At 41.5% G+C, this 19,729-nt stretch overlaps 1 protein-coding gene across 1 annotated transcript in view; it reads left to right on the top strand.

Moving 5' to 3' along the window:
* Positions 1-19,729, top strand: part of LOC124776201 (lysosomal acid glucosylceramidase-like) — a 175,888-nt gene that overhangs the window by 93,320 nt on the left and 62,839 nt on the right. The window contains exon 6 of the mRNA XM_047251035.1: positions 11,829-11,989. Coding sequence (XP_047106991.1) covers positions 11,829-11,989 — 161 coding nt within the window. The remainder of the gene's footprint in view (positions 1-11,828; positions 11,990-19,729) is intronic.

The raw sequence follows: 19,729 nt of genomic DNA, 5'->3' as shown, positions 1-19,729 counted from the left end.
TATTTTGTGACCAGCAATCGTGATGTTAAATTTCTCGCTGTTCACATTTCTGCTACTTCTCATTACTCTCGTTCTTTCTTCGATTTACTCTCAATTCATATTCCGTACTGGTTAGACTGTTCATTCCATACAGTGAGTCATCTAATCCTTTTTTATTTTCACTCGGGATAGCAATGTCATCAGCGAATCGTATCATTGATATTCTTTCACATTGAAATTAATTCGATTCCTGAACCTCTCTTTTATTTCCATCGTTGCTTCTTCGATGTACAGATTGAACAGTAGGGGTGAAAGACTACTTCCCTGTCTTACACCCTTTTTAATCCAATCATTTCATTCCTGGTCGTTTTCTCTTATTATTTCTATGGCTTTTGTACATATTGCGTATTAACTGTCTCTTCCTGTAGCTTACCCCTATTTTCCTCAGAATTTCGAACACCGTGCACCATTTTAGATTGCCGAACGCTTTTTCCAGGTCTACAAGTCCTATGAACGAGTTTTGATTTTTCTTTAGTCTTGTTTCCATTATCAACCGCAACGTCATAATTGTCTCTCTGGTGCCTTTACCTTTCCTAAAGCGAAATTGATCGTCATATAAAACATCCTCAATTTTCTTTCCATTCTTCTGTACATAATTCTTGTCAGCAACTTGGATGCATGAGCTATTAAGCTAATTTTAGAAATTCTGATGGAATCTTATCTATCCCTTCTTCCTTATTTGATCTCCAGTCATCCAAAGCTCTCTTAAATTCTGATTCCAATACTGGATCCCCTATCTCTTCTAAATCGACTCCTATTTCTTCTTGTATTACATCAGATATATCTCCCTCCTCGTAGAGCCCTTCAATGTACTCTTTCCACCTACCCGCTCTGTCATCTGCATTTAACAGTGGAATTCCCGCTCCGCTCTACTAGGACCTGCCATCTTATTACATTATGCAGGCCGAAGTGTTCCACAAGGGCCTCTTAGCCAGCATCCACAGCCCCACCGCGCAGCAAAGTTGTGCTATGCAGCTGAGGCCACGGGCACTTTGCCCATGCAGCACCACGTGAAGATTGGGCTGCGTCGAGTTCTTTTCTTACTTTGATCTTTGTTGTTATCCGTTATTTACTTACATCAATTACATTGGTACTATTATTAATTTACTTACAGCAATTAGATTTTTAAAGAAAAATGTAATAAGTTGAAAGTAGGAAATTATAAATTTACGGTACAGTTTACGAAGAGAATAAAAGAAGACAGAAAATAGTAGATAAAGATTTCCCTTCACCAACACCACTTAGAGAAGGGGTCGTGGCCTCGAACTTCAAGTCCAACGTCCGCATTTGATGCTACCCATTTTAGTATTATCCTCATGAACATCCTCTTAGGGAAAACTCGATTTGTTCAGCCCATGCGGATATAGTCTATGTTGGTGTTGTTTGTAAGAGTTCTGTGTGAGTTGATGTTTGTTAGGTTACATAACAAATACTACCACTAGGTTCATTAGTTAACAAATTCCGCATAGCCTTTGGACAAAATCATGCCTTCCTGTGATCTAATTAAGTTGTAAACTGTTCCAACATAGCTGTAGGAGATATAACAAATCACCACTAACTCTCGTTACATACATTTTTGTAGAATAAAACTAGACCCTCTTGAGTTGTGAACCTATTAATTTTGTATAATTGCGTAAGATGCATGATCTGTTTCTGTTGTACATTTACAATCCTTGATTTTGCTTGCTTACTTTATATTAAACTTATATTACATTCACATTATTATACTTACAATGATGTGTTTATTGATGTAACTACTTAGCAATGCTGAGTATAGGTTTAACGTGGATTCTACAACAGTATCTATCCATGGACTATTCTAATTATTTCTACTTTTAATTAGATTCATTAATAATAAGATATAAATTCCAACCTTTTATTAATGTTCAAATGAGTAGTTGTGCATGTTTCACATGTTTCATGTTATGTATATGTTATGTATATTTCGTGTCTCTATGCTGTGTCAGTGTTGTCACTGTCACTTTTATCATCGTCAGTACTGGAGCTACTCGATCTATCTGTGTCGGCCTGTCTTCTTCTTATGTACTGATGAGCCTCTTTGTATATGTCATGTTCTGCTTTCGAAATACTGTTGGCGAGTGTGTTCAACTGTGCCCATGTATCTGAGTTTCTCAATGCATCATATAACATTGCTTCCATTTGTGTTCCATTTTACTATGTACATGCCTGAATCTAATGCATTTTACAAGAAAGTGTTCTGGGGAACCAATTTCCCGACATGTGCAACGATTGCAACTGTCAGTCATGATCAGAATACCTATGTGTGTAGATGTGAGTGAATGAGGCGTCTCCATGTCTGAACCAGAGAAGGTAGGGATACGTGCTGGGGTCTGGTGCGAAGACCCTATTCTAACTCTCCACAAAATTCTCAATTGGGTTCTGGTGGGGACTAGGCAGACCAGGCCACTTCAGGAACATTATTGTCCATAAACCACTGCCTCAGACATGGTGCTCCGTAGCATGGTGCTATCTCATGCCGATACAAACAAACATTGTCCACGAACTGTAGTGTACTGGTAGTGGGACACTGTGGTCGTTGGTGGTCGAGGTCATGAAGTAAACTACCGGCCACCTAATGTTTGCAGGTACACCCAAACGCACTATTAGTATTATGCGACACTTCATTGCAGCATTGTCCACTACTGCCTTAAATTTTTTTTGTAGAGATAACAATGGAGATGTGTAAGACCACAGATGGCAGCCAACGTCTCTTTTTCCATATTAGAAAAACGTGGCAAGGCTTTATTAAACTGTCTTGATGCACATGGCAGCAAGTGTTCCTTACCATCCACCCCTTATCTGAGAATACATCTGTTTGCCAAATTACTTGCATTGCACGATAAAAATAAACTTTTTTTCAAATTTCGGAAACACCAGTATCAGACTCGACGTTAACGCCTGTTTTAATTTATCAAATACAGTCTGACAGTCAGTAGACCATTTAAACTTTTCTCTTTTCTTTAACAAAAGATTCAACAGCTCAGGAATTTCGATAAAATCTGTAATCAATTTTCGATAGAAACAACAAAGACTATCCGTGGCGGCAAGAAATCATGCACTGTAGAAAATAAATTTGTATCGGTATTAGCATACATTCCTGACTAATTACAAGCCCCAGATAATTCACCTCTGCCGCTGCGACGTGATATTTATCCACACTCTGTGTCAAATGTGCTGTATCTAGCCTCTTGAATACCTCCTCCAACCCGTTTGATATAGAAACAGCCAGAGCTGCAGGATTCACTTTTTATTTAACTGATGACTAGTGTCGTCTGATCTGAATACATTTCCAGATCACTTACAGAGTCAAAACGGTATTTTATGAAATAGTGAATGAACCATGTCAAGATTATATTTGTATATATATAACAAAGTGAAGTTTAATGATGAACAGTGACAGAAAAACATGTAAGTGCACTGTTCATGGTTAAACTCGACTTTGTTACATATATACGTGTATAATTTTGACATGATGTATGTGATATTTCGGGAAGTACTGGTTTGTCTGTCTGGATGATTCCAAAATTGGTTCAGCTAACTTGAAACTGGTCATCAATAAAATAAAAAGTGAATCTTGCCTCTTCAGCTGTTCCTATAGTGAACTGGTTAATAGAGGTGTCTGTTCTACAATTAATTCAGCATGCTGGAAATCCACCACCTCCAATTGTTGTACATATTCCTCCATGCTTTTGTAAAAGACAGTTACGTCATTGACATAATCATGCAATGCTTCAGTTTTAATCATCTGAGTATGCCATCCAGCAACCTTTGGAATTGGTTGGTGCATTTTTGAGGCCAAACGGCCTTCTATGACGTTGGTAACGATCCCACGAGAGTGCAGACGGCGGTCCTCCAGAAATACTTCCAGTATTGGTGATAGTCACATTTTAAACCCATTGTAAAAGAGTATTTACTGTAACCTAAGATATTTAAACTTTCCATTATGTTTGGTATAGGATTTCTTGTATTCAGAAACCTATAATCACCGCAAGATATTTCTGGTAACATCTGGCGATTTTTTTTTTTTTTTTGGAACAATTACGATCGGTACGATCCATGGGCTATCACTATGTTCAGTAATGCCATCAGCCAAATGCTGGCGCTAAATTCATCCATAACTGTTTGCAGGTGTCTTGGGACTCTGTATGGTTTCCTGTATACTGTATCGCTATGTCCTGTTGGTTTTCTGTGTCACATCACTAGTATCATCGGTAATGGATCATAAACATTAAACAGAAACGTATGTAATAATAACAGAGCTTTCATCAGTGCTTTATCTCTTCCTTCCAAATACTTCACCTTTTCACGCATTGCAGGTGCATTGACTGTTTGCTTGTAGGGAAGGTCCTCACTTAACCTATCTATGTGATCCTCTTGTAGGATATATGTAAGCTGGTAACTAGTAACCCCAACGGCAGGCTTACCTTATCCATGACAAAATTTTCTATGCTCAATGGAATCATATAGTCACCATCAACACTTCCAGAAAAATAAATCAAACAGCTTCAAGGACAATGTCATTTAATTGATAAGTGAGGTGACAGGTAGTTGATCATCGTAAGAGTATACAATAACAAATTCAGGCCAAATGGAACACACATGTTTCAGTAAAGTGTGGCGAAACAGTCATATCAATGTACAGCGTACCCACTCTGGCGGCAGTGCAGGCGTGTACTCTGGCAATCAAATGATCGTAAAACTGCTGAATGTCCTATCGAGATAGATTGGTCGAAGAATCTTGCACTCTTTGTTACAATATTCGGCAATGGTTCTTGCAGGCCGTAGAGAATGAGTAAGTTCCTGCTTCTTCATGTCCTGTACTTGTTCAACTGGTGAGAGATCTGGCGATATTATGGGCCACACTGCGTTGCAGCAGACTTATGAGGACTGCATTACTGAAAAAGCAAAGGGAATAGAAAGGGCAGTAGCACAAGGAAAACAGTCGGTGCAATGTATCAAGTACTGGTTACTTTACCCCGCAGAAACACCAAAAGTAACCGCGAGTTGTAAGAGATGGTCTTCCACGCGATGAAGCTTGAGTGAGACCTGTGAGTTGTGGGTGAAAGCATTCTAGACAAGCAGCTCATCATTTCTATGTCCGTCACTCGCATACAGATTGAACCTACTCTCATCACTGAAGACAACGAAGTGCCATTACACTCTCCAGTCGACTTTTTCATGACACCGGGGTAACGATGCTTGCAAGTGTCACACTGTCAGTGGTAGCCTGCCCGCAGGCACATGTGATGTTAAGCTTGCTCAAGCAGGCGGTTCACATTGGTCCCAGATGATACAGCAGGTGCTACATCTTCCCAGATTTCGTCTTTGGATGATGTTCGGTCAGCCTCTACTGGTCGAACAATGCCTTGATATTGACATGCATCTTTACTGTGCGGACGTCCAGAACCCGGTCTACAGGTGTGGGAATCCCCATAGACCACCGCTACAAGCACCGTCACACCAACTATGTAACGCGTCCAAGTGGAGCACTCCATCTACTCATCAATCCCACTTCCTGCATGCCCACAGTGCGACCCCATTCAAGTGGATGAAGCTGTTCACCAAGAGTTCATACTCACTGGGGGGGGGGGGGGGGGGGCTAGCATAATTGTATTCTGGAATGACTTATGCAAACGCTGTTCACCCCTAAACTCTAAACTCAGCACAATTATTGCCGGAAGAGTCAAAAGAGCTCAGGCAGGCTTCTTTGATTGATGAACGTTACAAATGGACCACTAACACTATAGCCTGTTAGTACGCGTATATTATACCCTGCCTCTACTAAACACAGTTCTTGAGGGTGTTGTATTTGAGCCGTGCCTTGCTCGCGTTTCCTTTTGGCATTTTCTCGTCATTGAGTGGCGCCTTATTGCTCCCTCAGTTACTACCTGTGAGTAGTCCGTCGGTTGTGACAGAGCAGCGAGGAAGTCTCCGCATCGTGTAGTCAGGCCGGGGCCGCTGGCGGCGTGCGCATGCTGTCGGAGTCGTGAGGCACTAGCTACGAGAGCTGCAAAGTTCGTCGCCCTCCAAACCTGGATACTGGAGTTGAGTAATCAGTTAACCTGTTTCGAAACCTCAACTGCTGTGATATCTCTTCATTCATTGCCGGTTGTTGCTTCCTGGGCTGTTGCGCAAGCACCAACGTATGGTGTGCTGCAGTTGGCACATTTTGCAGCCATATTCTTGTATGGTGTTTAAGTATTGAAATGATTGTAACTTATTAGTGAAGTGCACCAGCAGTATCTTCTGCCTTGTGGTCATTAACATTCTGGTTACCTGCCCTGGTCATAGCATAGTTTTCCGGCAGTGTGTTTTCCTCATCATGTTGATGCTGTCCGGCGCGGCGTGTAGTTCGACAGCTTGATGTTGTTCTCCTTTTTTTTCATGGAGTGGTTATTGTGCCTTGACTGTGTTTAGATGCCAATTATCAAGATGTAGTGTTGCTGCAATCTTCTTCCTCGCTGATATTTTCAGTTGTTGTGCCATTGGTTGGGTGGAAGGGAATTGATTAGTTGATTAGGCTGTTGGCTGGTTCTTCAGCCGTCGCTAGGTCGTGCTGCCACCCGATTATTTAGTGTTACACTTGGCTGCCTGTCTCACCTAACCTGTTGTTAGAGTTTCCTCCCCAGGCCGCCCCTTGGAACATTTCTGAGCCCCACTGTTCTGTTGTTTGGGATTTTTATTTTCTTTTGTTTCAAGTACTGTGCGAGGCCTTCAGCCACATATTAATTTAGTTTGTTTTAAAGTTTTGTATGTGGCCTTCAGACAAACCTTATGTTAAATATTTTAAGATACGGCCTTCAGCCGTCTGAAGTAAAAACAAAAGGGAATAATTTCAGAATTTTCTCTCTATCTTAATTTGTTATCTACACATTAAGCCTTGAGTTGTTCTATGTTCAGTATATTGCCTTCAGCCGAACCTTACATGAAATATTCTAAGATTATGCCTTCAGCCTACTCAAATTAAAATTTGAAAAGTCTTTGCCTAAATCCTTTAAAATTTTCTTATTGGAGTTCTTGTTATCCAGGCCTTAAGTCCTCAGTTCTTCTATTTTGTAACTAAGGCCTTCAGCTGTGTGTATTCATTAATGCAATTTTAGTAACTTGTGTTTTGGCCTTCAGCCGTATTGTTTCTGAATTCCTTTAAGGGCATGTGTGATTACGTATGCCGGCCGCGGTGGCTGAGCGGTTCTAGGCGCTTCAGTCTGGAACCGCGCAACCGCTACGGTCGCAGGTTCGAATCCTGCCTCGGGCATGGATGTGTGTGATGTCCTTAGGTTAGTTAGGTTTAAGTAGTTCTAAGTTCTAGGGGACTGATGACCTCAGATGTTATGATGTGCTCAGAGACATTTGAACCATTTTTTGATTAAGTGTTTTTATCAAACAAAGTTTGTGCAGCTAGCAGCAACTGATTTGGGCCCCTTTCCTCAACCTGACCTGCTCTCTCCTTTGAATCCAGCTTTCAGTATTTTTTATCGGCAGTGTGTTTCCCATGCACTTACTGCTCTTCTACGTACAAAACGATGCGACGATTCGACCTCATTATTGTCTTTGAGTGGCTGTACAATACATGGCCATTCGCTTGGCAGGTCAGTACTCACACTCACCTAGACTATCTTTCCTGAACCTCTCGGTACTTTATCACGCGAATTGGTCTTTAGTGAACACATCTGCAGTTTATTTGGTACTACATACGCAATTGATGTTCATTGTGGTGATGTAGCACTAGCAGTAATCATACCCAGTGTCAACAATGCAACCTGAGCTCAACTGTAAACTACAAAAGGTCAGATTTTGCGTGATGTGTATCCAGAAATCAAGGCTAAGGATAGCACAGTACTACTCGCCGATATGTGGTAACATCTTCATATACTCCTGAAATCTTCGTGTTTCGGTGCTAAAACTGAGTAGTATTTTCCCCAATTACGTCACATCATTATCACCTACCACACATACCATATATAGTGGAGATTTCCGGCTCTTCCAGCCTAAGAATTCCTGACTAACGACCGACCATTATCCCCTGCGTCTACCAAAAAATGATGTTCCGTTCCATTCATTGGGTCCAACAAGCAGTATTCCGTCTCTGCATAAGTTTTTCAGTATTTTGTTTTCCTGGGGATGCTGTCCGATGACAGAGGCATTGTCCTTGTTGTTTAACAAATGATTGTCCTGACGCTGTCTATCCTGTTTCCTACTTCGAAAATGATGCGATCAATACCCTACGTCCCCGCATTTGTATCATTGGAGTTGGAGGCATTGCTTCTTAACGTGGCCCATACTTTCACACCTATAACATTTTACCTCCGAGGAGAATGCACTTCTGTCATTTTATCCTCAAGTAGCAATTTCAGTTACCTCTAGTTGAGTAGCAACTCTGACAGCAGCGGATAAATCACCCATAAACCCTTCTTCTTATACCAGACGGACGTCTCCACAAAAACACATCTATGCCCTGATTTATATCTCCTGCAGAATAACTCTGCTTGTTTTCACACGGTGCACCAGTTCATAGGTTAGCGCACAAATTTTACTAATCCGATCTGAAAATGCTTCCACTGATTCATTACGCTTCTGTAGCAGGTCATTAAACTGTATTGTAAAAAACTTCTTAGGGTTCTGCTTGCAGTGCCACCGACAAAGCCTGCTAGCTAGCTGTTCAAACGTCTGCATTTTATTTAATTCTTCATGGTACATGACATACGCTTTCACAACAGCACCCAAACTTAACTTAGGCATGTGCAAGCATGTCCCACCGACAGATGACCTAATTTAGCGGCAGCATTCAAATCATTAATAAATATAGGCACATTCTCTGTTGTTTTTCCCGAAAAAAGTCGTTAGACCAGCTGCTACAGGGTCTACAGAAAGAATAGGTACATTCTACATGATTTTTGCCTCTACTGAGTCGTATTGCACTTGAAAACTACTGGCTGTAGAGGTGTCTATCTGCTTCTACAACTCTGCTACTCACCCCTTCAAAACCCAATTGCTTCGTTCATCGTTGCCGCGCGATTTTTCTGGTATTTGTGTAGTGTCCATCTGAAAAGTACACCAAGTATGAGAGACTATGGCTGCAAAGATACAGTCAGAGACACTAGAAAACTGATCCTTACGACTTATCATGACTCATCGGGATCCGGCCTATTGCAATGTTTCATGGCCAACCATTCTACAGGTATCACATTTAACTAGTACTGTCTTGGTGCATGGCAACTCATACCCATATAAATTACAATTTTTGCATTTAACAGACCATATGTACCACACTCTTGAATTGTGACAGACAGCAGGTTCTTGCGGTAGTACGAAAGTCGCTTTCATATTTTGGTGAATGACTCGCTTAACACCCATGGCTGCAACACAAAAGGAAAGACAGACAAAGATGCACTCAGAAACTGATAGTGCTGGGCTGGTAGGTGAGGCTGCAGTTGCGACACTGGAGTCAGATACAAGTTTCTAATGTCACTAGCCTTCTTACAACAAAACTTCTGATGCCAAATGGTGGCTCGAGGTCTGGTCGATGTCAGAAAGTCGCCAGTTGACCACCCAAGAAACGTGGGTACGTTGAATGCCTGTCTTGCACCAAAAGGTGTGATTAAAACAGTACTGCAATATTAAACATTTGTTGTCCACAAAATATAATGGTGAATCGACTTTCAGGCAACCAGCGCTTGTGGGAGTGCAAATCATAAATACCTGTCCGGTATGTGCCGGCCAGGGTGCGGGCCATAAGGCTCCAGTGGTGGTGGCAGATCGGCCAAGTCAGCTTCATTGTCATTACGAGGCCATTGGCCCACACAGCAAGTGTCGCCATCTATACTGCAGAATGTAGCCAACAGCTTTCTAGAGAAGATGGCCAATGTATGACCTTGTTGTAGACTGCATACAGGGAAAATGCAGAGAGAGAGAGAGAGAGAGAGAGAGAGAGAGAGAGAGACTGTTGCTATCAAAGACTGCTATAAGAATGGAAGTGAATGACAGCAGTGGAACGCCAATACAGTGATGGATGACGATCTGCTCCCACGCCCCCTTAGTGGGACCTACAGAACAACCTCCAGATGGCGATGGCCATAACCCTTCCAATAGATATTGTCGCTCCATAACAGATCGAAGGTAACTACACTCATGCTCATAAATTAAGGGTAATGCTGATACATTGTGAAACGACGCTCTGGTGGGCAGTTTGCTGGTTTAAATCACCTCGGATTATGTCCATGGGGTGCATTTGACCTGCAGTTGCCGCACGATGGCGCGGGCAGCAGTCCACATCATACGCAGAGGTGTGTTGGTGCATGTAAGAGTACGGTGCAGCGAATAAGTGTGCAGACGTTTTCAGTCTGGAACCGCGCGACCCCTCCGGTCGCAGGTTCGAATCCTGCCTCGGGCATGGATGTGTGTGATGTCCTTAGGTTAGTTAGGTTTACGTAGTTCTAAGTTCTAGGGGACTGATGACCTCACATGTTGAGTCCCATAGTCCCACTGTACTCAGAGCCATTTGAACCATTTTGTTCATTCTACACAAAATGGTTGGTCACTATAATAAACGCGTCTTTAAGATATTGAAAAAATGATTTTTTTTAGGATGGTAACTGAGATGATAGTAACTGAGCTGCCAGAAAGTGGCTAGCAGATAGCAGGTAATTTCTGATGATTTTCTAGTTACCCACGTAAGAATGGAGCTGACCCCGGTTGAGTGGGTGGTAAGGAAGATTTTTCACGGACGTTAGTGGGAACGGGCAATCCAAAGAACCCGCAGCCGGTAGAACTTGTCATCCCAAACTATGAAACTCATTCTGGAAACATCCCCCAGGCTGTGGCTAAGCCATGTCTCCGCAATATCCTTTCTTTCAGGAGTGCTAGTTCTGCAAGGTTCGCAGAAGAGCTTCTGTAAAGTTTGGAAGGTAGGAGACGAGGTACTGGCAGAAGTAAAGCTGTGAGTACCGGGCGTGAGTCGTGCTTCGGTAGCTCACTTGGTAGAGCACTTGCCCGCGAAAGGCAAAGGTCCCGAGTTCGAGTCTCGGTCGGGCACACAGTTTTAATCTGCCAGGAAGTTTCATATCAGCGCACACTCCGCTGCAGAGTGAAAATCTCATTCTGGATCCCAAACTATGTTGATCTGTAAGTAGTACGCCTATTTTAGATGACCTTCATTATATGAATAATTTTGTTTCAAATTTTCTTAAGAAATATTAGAACTGCAGTGGTAGAATCCGTCATATCTGACATATTAATCCATAAATAGCGTTTTCCTAATTTCTTAGTTGTTTCAATCTGCCACAATTAACGTAATATAATTAAGACGATCTAAGTATCATACACGAACAGTGGTAGTTTACTTTTCCTTCTTTTTCAGTTTACTGCAACTAATGTATAACAAGGACCTTAAGTGTTCCTGTGGAGAACACAATGTTTTTAACAAGAGAACCTGATGTAGAATATCCCCAGTTTATAACCACTCAGCTTAATTTTCGTTGAAAGAAAAAAGTGGTGGACAATGGAGCACACGTTCGTGGACAGTATTTAACAAAGACCTGTCTCCATGAAGGTCGTTCGTCTGTCTTGATTTCTTTGAGAAAATGCTGCTGTTCCTGTTGTATTGTCAACCACAAATCTCACAAGTGAGCAGATGTACTTCGACGTCAGTGTTAGGATGCGGTTAATAGAACTAACGTGACGTGCGGTCACGACGATTTGCTTCTGGGCTAAAAATAAACTGTCGGACACAGTAATGTAGCAGCAGTAGCAGCAGTGATTTCTGTTCGCAGATTCCGCTGCTGCTCTGGGCGCAGAGCCTCAGCGACGAGAGGCTGAAGATACACGCGGCGCCCTGGACGGCCCCGTACTGGATGAAGGCCTCCAATGGGACGACCGGCATCAGCTGGCTACAGCCCAGATACTACCAGGCCTGGGCCAACTACTTCGTCAAGTAAGATCCAGCAAGATACATCAGTGCATTCACTGCAGCCAAACAGCAGTAACCAAAGTGTGCGCTTTGATTAAACTGTCGAGACATTCTGTTATGTTCATCTCCTGGCACAGAAATCTCACTAGGCTGTGGCTGATTATCAACGGATAATACTTTGTGATTAGTTGAAGGAAGGATGGAAGATTAAGTGTAACGTCCCGTCGACGACGAGGTCATTAGAGACGAAGCACAAGCTCGTATCGCGTCAAGGAGGGGGAGGCATATCGGCCGTGTCATTTCGAAGGAATCATCCCGGAATTTACCTGCTGGATTTAGGAAAATCATAGAAAACTAGAAAAAAAGCGATTCTGAACCATCGCCCTCCAAATTGCGACTCCAATGTTTGATGAGTCAGGTTTTCTGCATAATACGATGGATATAGGTCTACGGGACTGGTGGGAAACATTGACGGGCGATTATTGATGGAATAATACAAGACAATGGGACCAGACAATTACCCAGGGACAGGTTCGAAAATATTCTCCGCCTCTAATCCAGGCATGAACATTTTAGCTATCAATCCATCTGTGGACATCATATTCTTGTCACTCTGTTTGAGTGAGAATACGGTAACAGTGCCCTAAACTCAATACAAGATAATCATTTATATATCAAAGTACTTTGTTGAAAATTATTCAGTTTCATCTTGGCGAGATGGTACTGCAACTTTCTATAGCTACTATTTAAGAAAACGGTAGTAGGTTGCAGAACGAAACGACGCGTTTCGTCTGAATAGGGCATTGTCAGGTTATGATAAAAAATCAGAAATTTTCTGTCAAAAATCACCCCTCAAGAATTCATACCGCCTAAAACGTACTAGAAGGCAACCTCATGGAGGCGACGACAACCATAGCAGAGCAGAACAGGACCTCGATTTAATAAGTTCACTATCTTTACCAGCGACTCTCAGCTTATGAGATTTGCTAAAAATTGAAGTTACAACGGCAATTATGTTTGTTAGCAAGGAGATGGTATTGACATCGTCTAGCCTTGGTTGGATGCTATGCCTAAGGCCGTTGCTGAGCATGTTCAGCTGTTTTTCATTGAAAACTATATCCATAAATTTGACAACACGCTCGACATAGGGAAAGTGGGCCTTGGTTCTCTTATCCCAGTGACATGCAGCATGACAATAAATTTTCCGAAGATTATTTAGTTTACGCTCTTATGAACTAGTAATCAATTGGGCACTACCGGGGTGTGACTATTTCACGCGGGGCTCCGCCATTTCCAAAAGACTTCACTTTTACGGTCGATATGTCGATGACATAGTAATTGCCTTTCCAATTGTCTTTGACGGTAAAGGATCGGATATTATGCTTCTGGTCCAAGTCTTCATAGCTAAATGGTCTTTATGCAAGAGGGCATGAATAGCCACGGTATTCTCAACTTCCTCGATTGGCAGCTTTGACTCACTAGTGAGTTTTCAAATTCGACATTTATCGCAAGCCATCCACAAGCGACTCATTTATACACGCTTCGTCGTGTCGTCCCTGTAACTACGTGCTACTTTAGATCAGTCATCCAGTATATCACAGAAATTTCGCCTGGAGCTGAATCTATTACGAAGGAAGTGGAAAACTTGAAATATGTCGCTTTCTGTAATGGCTACCGCCCCTCCACCGTTGGCATGTGATACAAGGAAAAAGCGTCACCAGACGACCGAGGAACCACTCTCAGTCCCCCACCTCAAAATTGCAAGTTTGCTAAACTTCCATTTTTATATAATGTATCCTACGCCATAGCTAAACTCTTTCTTGGTCAAAATATAAGAATAGTGAATACCACGTCCAATAAAATCTATCATCAATACATTCGCAATGACCGTCCACTGGAAGATAAATGTGTTGCCTCTGGGGTATATAAGCTCGAGTACTGTGAACGTCAAGCAGCTGATATTGGCCAGACGGGAGGGCTTTTAAAATTACGTTCAGGAACATTTACTCACTAAGAAGGGGCAGCTTAAGCATAATTTCGACTTCGCTGAGCACCTTAAATCCAGTGGCGACCAGCCTCCTACGCTCGGAAATCTATGGTTTTTGCACTACGCTCCAAAACGTAAGAGGCTAAATCTGGTTGAAAAAACTGAAATTGTCAAACGTCACACGCTAAGAACGATATGTTTCCTCAGTGATCAGTTATCAAGCAAGAACCAGATTTTCTATGATTTCATGTTTCCCATTTTAAACAATTTATTGGTTTTTAGTTTTTTATTACCGAGGCCTTGGTCGCTTGTCATTTAAATGTAGCTATATTTTGTCTTTTTCGTGTTGTTACCGTTTAGCCATATATTTGTAATCTAAACTTTATTTCATTGATCTACGTATTTTATTTCGTTACTCTTTTACACTGCTTTTGAGAGTAAGGGTTTTCTATGCTTCTGTGCATAGCTTTCGATCTGGCATGTCCTGCATTGTGTGTATTCCCATATCATCTAATATGTTTCATTCATTCCTTAATTTATCTATTACTATTTGATTTTATGCTGTTATCACACTGTACACCCGACGGCAGATCCGCTTGGCGCTGTCATTACCATAACCCAAAATTTGGCATCTGCTCCTGTCATTCCTATGTACGCGCTATGTGAATATGGAGGGGCCTCTAGCGCCGCTGTAGTGTACGGCAGTTTACAGTTCGCGCGAGGTCCTGTTCTGCTCTGCTATGGCTGTCGTCGCCTCCATGAGGCTGCATTGTAGTACGTTTTGCACGGTGCCATGCCTTCTGGACGGGTGCTTTTTGGCAGATAATTTCTGATTTTTTAAAATAATCTAATCATAACTTATCTGGGCGTAGCGTCGTTCTTAAGCTAATAAAGAACATTCTGCAACCTTTGCTGTTTCTTAAATAGTAGATTGTTGACTCAAATTCTCTGGACAGTAGGTTAATTGCTCGTACGTGGGACTATCATAATATCATATGAATTCGCCCCTTGATTCTCTGCTACATACTTTTTAACAGCTCTGTCTACAGCATGGCTTCAGAAAACCAAGGAAACATGTTGACACATGGCTAGGTCACTTTCTATCCTCATCTATTTATCGACGACATTTCAAAAATTAAAATTTAGATCTGTCCAGTAGTGTTAATGGTGTGTGTTATGCAGAGCTACAGTCCGCCCTTGGTAGCTGAGTGGTCAGCGCAACGAAATGTCATACTTAATTGCCCGGGTTCGACTCCCGGTTGGGTCGGAGGTTTTCTCCGCTCAAGGACTGGGTGTTGTGTTGTCCTTATCATCATCATTTCATCCCCATCGACACGGAAGTCGCCGAAGTGGCGTCAACTTGAAAGACTTGCACCAGGCGAACGGTCTACCCGACGGGAGGCCCTCGCCGCACGGCATTTCCATTTTCAATTCAGAGTTGCATCTGACAAAACAGGGAGATGTGACGACTCAGCCCAAACTGTTAAAAAGAGTGCTGTTTTAAAGGAAATAAATTATTTATCTTATTCCCCTTGTGTTGTCTTCTCAAAGCTTTTTTAAGTTGGCTCAGATGGAGTGTATTTTGCAGCTTTACCACGAGGAACCCAGTTTTTTGTCATTCGTGCATAAATTTTAGTAATAAGACATGATTCGTGCATAAAGTTTAGTAATAAGACATTGCAGATCCTTGATGGTCGACATTATTTATGGAATTTATTGATTTTACACAACTTACAACATCGAATAATAAAGCACTTCGAATTTGCACGTAACAGAACAGAATACACAATTACACTATTGAGCATAGCATTACAGCAGCATTAACCTATGATACAAGCACAGAAATCTCGAACAAGTTTTAACGACGCCATCTGTCTTGAACAAAATATCATTCTTTATAATACCATATTATTTGGTTGAAAGAAAGGATCAAGAAAACTATCTCACATTTTCACATTTTATGTTATTGTAAGCAATCATATGGTTTCGGAGACTGAATTTCAGAAAGCATTAGATACAAGATTACATTAAAACATGTGAGATATGTGAGCGAGGCTAACTTGAGAATTACTAGCAGCGGATATTGCAGATATTGTGATAAGCTGATAAACTCTGTTGATCTATACGTTATTTAGGAGTCTGTACCCATGGTCTAGGAGTAGAACCTTTCACTACTAACCAAAACGTCCAGAATACCGGGTTCCAACATAGCCACTGCTTGAATTTTGAATAAAAAGTCATCAGCAATGCTGGCCGAAGGCTTCCGGCATAAGAAGTCAACCTCGTCCTTCCAACGGCCTTGCCAAAGAGCCTACCCTTTGGGTAGGAAAATGCCCCTGAAAGAAGGAAGGATCAGCAATGATAATAGGGATGAGGATGCAGAAGGCAATGGAAACCACTGCATTAAAGGAACATAAAATGTATCCATGGGACATATATCCTGTAATATTATTTTTTTAAGTTGCATGGCGATCTCTCCGTTGGCATAAGATTCCGGACTAGTTCCTCATTCAGGTCTCCGTGAGTGGACAGCCAGTGAGGAGGTAACCTTGAGGAAAATATTAGATAACCAACGAAAGTGTACCTTCTATGCGTCAGGGTATGGAATGTCACAGGGTACAGCGTGGTAGGGAAACTAGAAAATCTGAAGTGGGAAATGCTAAGGCTCAGTCTACATACAGTAGTGCTCAGTGAAGCGAAACGGAAAGAATACAAGTTTTCTGTTCAGACAAGCATAGGGTAATATAAACAGCAGCAGAAAATGGTATAAAAGGAGTAGGATTCATTGTGAATAGGAAAGAAGGGAAGAGAGCGAGTTACTGTGAATAGTTCAGTAGTTATTGTGAACAGTTCAGAGGTAGGGTTGTTCGCGTCAGAACAGACAGCAAACCAACACCGGCAACAGTAGTCGGGTATACATCCGTCGTCGCAAGCAGAAGATGAAGAGGAGATAGAGGAAGTATATGAGTATATTGAACGGGTAATTCAGTACGTAAAGGAAGATGAAAATTTATTAGTCGTGAGGGATTAGAATAAGGTTACGGGAGAATATGGGCTTGGTAATAGGAACAAGGGAGGAGAAAGACAGTAATAACAAGTGCTCTTTTCAATAATCACAAGAGCAGGAAGTACATTTGAAAAAGACAGGGAAATAGGGTAGCTTCCAGCTAGATTATGTCATGGTAGGGCAGTGATTCCGAAATCAGATACTAGATTGTAAGGCGTACGCAAGAGCACGTATAGAATAAGATCACAAGTTAAAAACGATGAAAAATAGGCTGAAATTTAAGAGGCTAGTCAGGAAAAGACAATGCGCAAATAAGTGGGATAAGGAAATATTAAGGACTGAAGAAATATGCTTGAAGTTCTTTGAGGCTATAATTAATAGCTGAGTAGACAGTGCAGTTGAAGAGTATTGATATCTCTGAAACGGCAGTCACGGAAGTTGGGCAGAAAAAGGTAGGTACAAGGAAAGTAACTGCAAAGATACCATGTGTAAAAGAATAAATACATCAGTTGATGGGTGAAAGAAGGAAGTACAAAAACGTTAAGCGAAAGTCAAGAATACGGAAATGCATGTCGGTTAGGAACGAAACAAATAGGGAATGCAAGGAAGCCAAAGCGAAGTGGCTACATGAAATTGAAAAAGAAATTATTGTCAGACTCTGCGTACAGAGAAACTGACATCAAGACCGGCAACATTAAGAGTGCAACGAGAATTCGACGCTTAATGAAGAGGAGAGAGCGGATAGTCGGAATGAGTACCTTAAAGGTCTGTATGAGGGTGAGGACGTGTTTGACGAAATTTTAGAAGAAAAAACAGGAGTCGGCAAGGAAGAAGGGGATCTATTATTTATTAGAACCAGAATTTCAAAGAGCTTTTGAAGACTTAAGATCAAATGAGGCAAAAGGGCTAGATAAAATTACGCCGGAATTTATAAAATTAATGCGGGAAGTGATAAAAAAACAACTACTCACGCTGGGTGTGGAATGTTTGAGACTGGCGATATACCACCAGACTTTCGGAAAAACATCATACACACAATTCCGAAGATAACAACACCCAACAAGTTCGAGAATTATCCTACAATCAGCTTATTCACCTAAGTTGCTGATGAGAATGATACACAGAAGAAAGGAAATGAAAATTGAGGATCTGTTAGCTAATGATCAGTTTCACTTTAGGAAAAGTGAAATCACCAGTGAGGCAGTTACAACTTTGCCGTTAGTAATGGAAGCACAAGGAAGGAAAGAAGGAATATGGGGTTGAACGTGAGAGAAGTAATGGAGGTAGTTCATACAGAAAAATACGTTTTTAAGGAGTTTACATCATCGTAAAATTATTTCAAGCAGTGGTGCTAGAGGATTAGCACTGAAAAAACAAATGTAGAACATAATAACATGATATTAAGAAAAGTAACGTGTTTGACGTCACAACCAGCAGAGAAGTTATAAATAGGGGCACCAGACCATTGTCCGAGGTAGATTGCGTCGGGTGTTGGCTGAGGAAGGGGCTGTAGCTGATAGCAGTTCCATTTCAGTGACGTAATAAGATTTTTAATCGCTCATATTATGTTGACAAAGTTAGTTTATGAACAGTCACGTAGGCAGTCATCTGATTTGGTCTTTTGAAGCTATACTTTTGATTGTGCAATATTACAGACTTAGACGTCGCTAGCGTAGATAACGAAGCTAATGTCGAGTCGTTACGTCATCTCTCTTCTTACTGACGGTGAGTAGGATGATGCTTATCTCACGTAGAAAATTTCCTCGTTGATGTATTAACGCATCAGTGATGACGTTCTGGTCACCACTTGCGGCTGGGTTTGTCGTCGTCGTTATTCGATCGTACACTCTCTCTGTCTCATTCACTGGCCACCTACCTCAGTACGGCTTCCTCACGACGTCCCTCATTCTGTAGTAGTAGATACTAACTAGACTGTATAAAGAAGTGTTGATGAAACCACGGCTTAATACCTACCACAAAGAGGCCGTGTGACTCGAGTTGCGAATCAGTTCCTGTAAGTTCAATTTAACAAATTTCGGGTAGAGGGAAAATGCAGTTGACCTGCAGTAAGCCTTCTGAAATTTTAGTAAACTGCTTTTAATTGTTAAGGTAGCACATAAATTTGCTATAAAGTGAGAATTTACTATTTGTAACTGCTCTACTATTCCCTTCTTACAGTCTTTAGAAAATATTCTCACACGAAAAAAACAGCCAGAATATCTACCAGTCCGACCCGATTAATGCTCGATCTGACAGTTACTGACCCACTACTACAGCGAGTTCAACATTCAGTCGAATCAGTGGTCTTCAATGTCTGAAGTACTGGCCTAAATGTTCCATAAAATACCTTGAATATGCCACGTGGAGTTTCGCTAAGACCGAAATATCACATGCTCATAACTTTTCAATAAATGAACTCACAAACCTGAAACTTTCCTCAAAATCTTCGTAAATCAACCCTCTTTAGTTACGACTAGTTCTAAACGCAATGAACTCAATAGTTCTTCATTTTACATGTAATTTTCACAGTGACATCTAACATGGTCTTAAACGTACGGCAGCCAGCGAGCGAGTATCCTGATGCCACCCCACTCTATGCCTATCTAACTTTCTGCGCGCGGTAACAGCTTCATTCTGATTGGCTGATGGGTCTGATTGACCAGTCAGAATGGTCCTTCTAGATCATTCTCGTGGCAAAACTTGCCTGAGCCAATCACTACTCAGAACATCATTGACGTTATTATGATGCCAATTTCTAATATAATATTTA

The sequence above is a fragment of the Schistocerca piceifrons genome, chromosome 2, assembly GCF_021461385.2.
Source record: "Schistocerca piceifrons isolate TAMUIC-IGC-003096 chromosome 2, iqSchPice1.1, whole genome shotgun sequence".
NCBI classification, from domain to species: domain Eukaryota; kingdom Metazoa; phylum Arthropoda; class Insecta; order Orthoptera; family Acrididae; genus Schistocerca; species Schistocerca piceifrons.
This window is presented reverse-complemented; position numbering and strand designations above follow the sequence as displayed.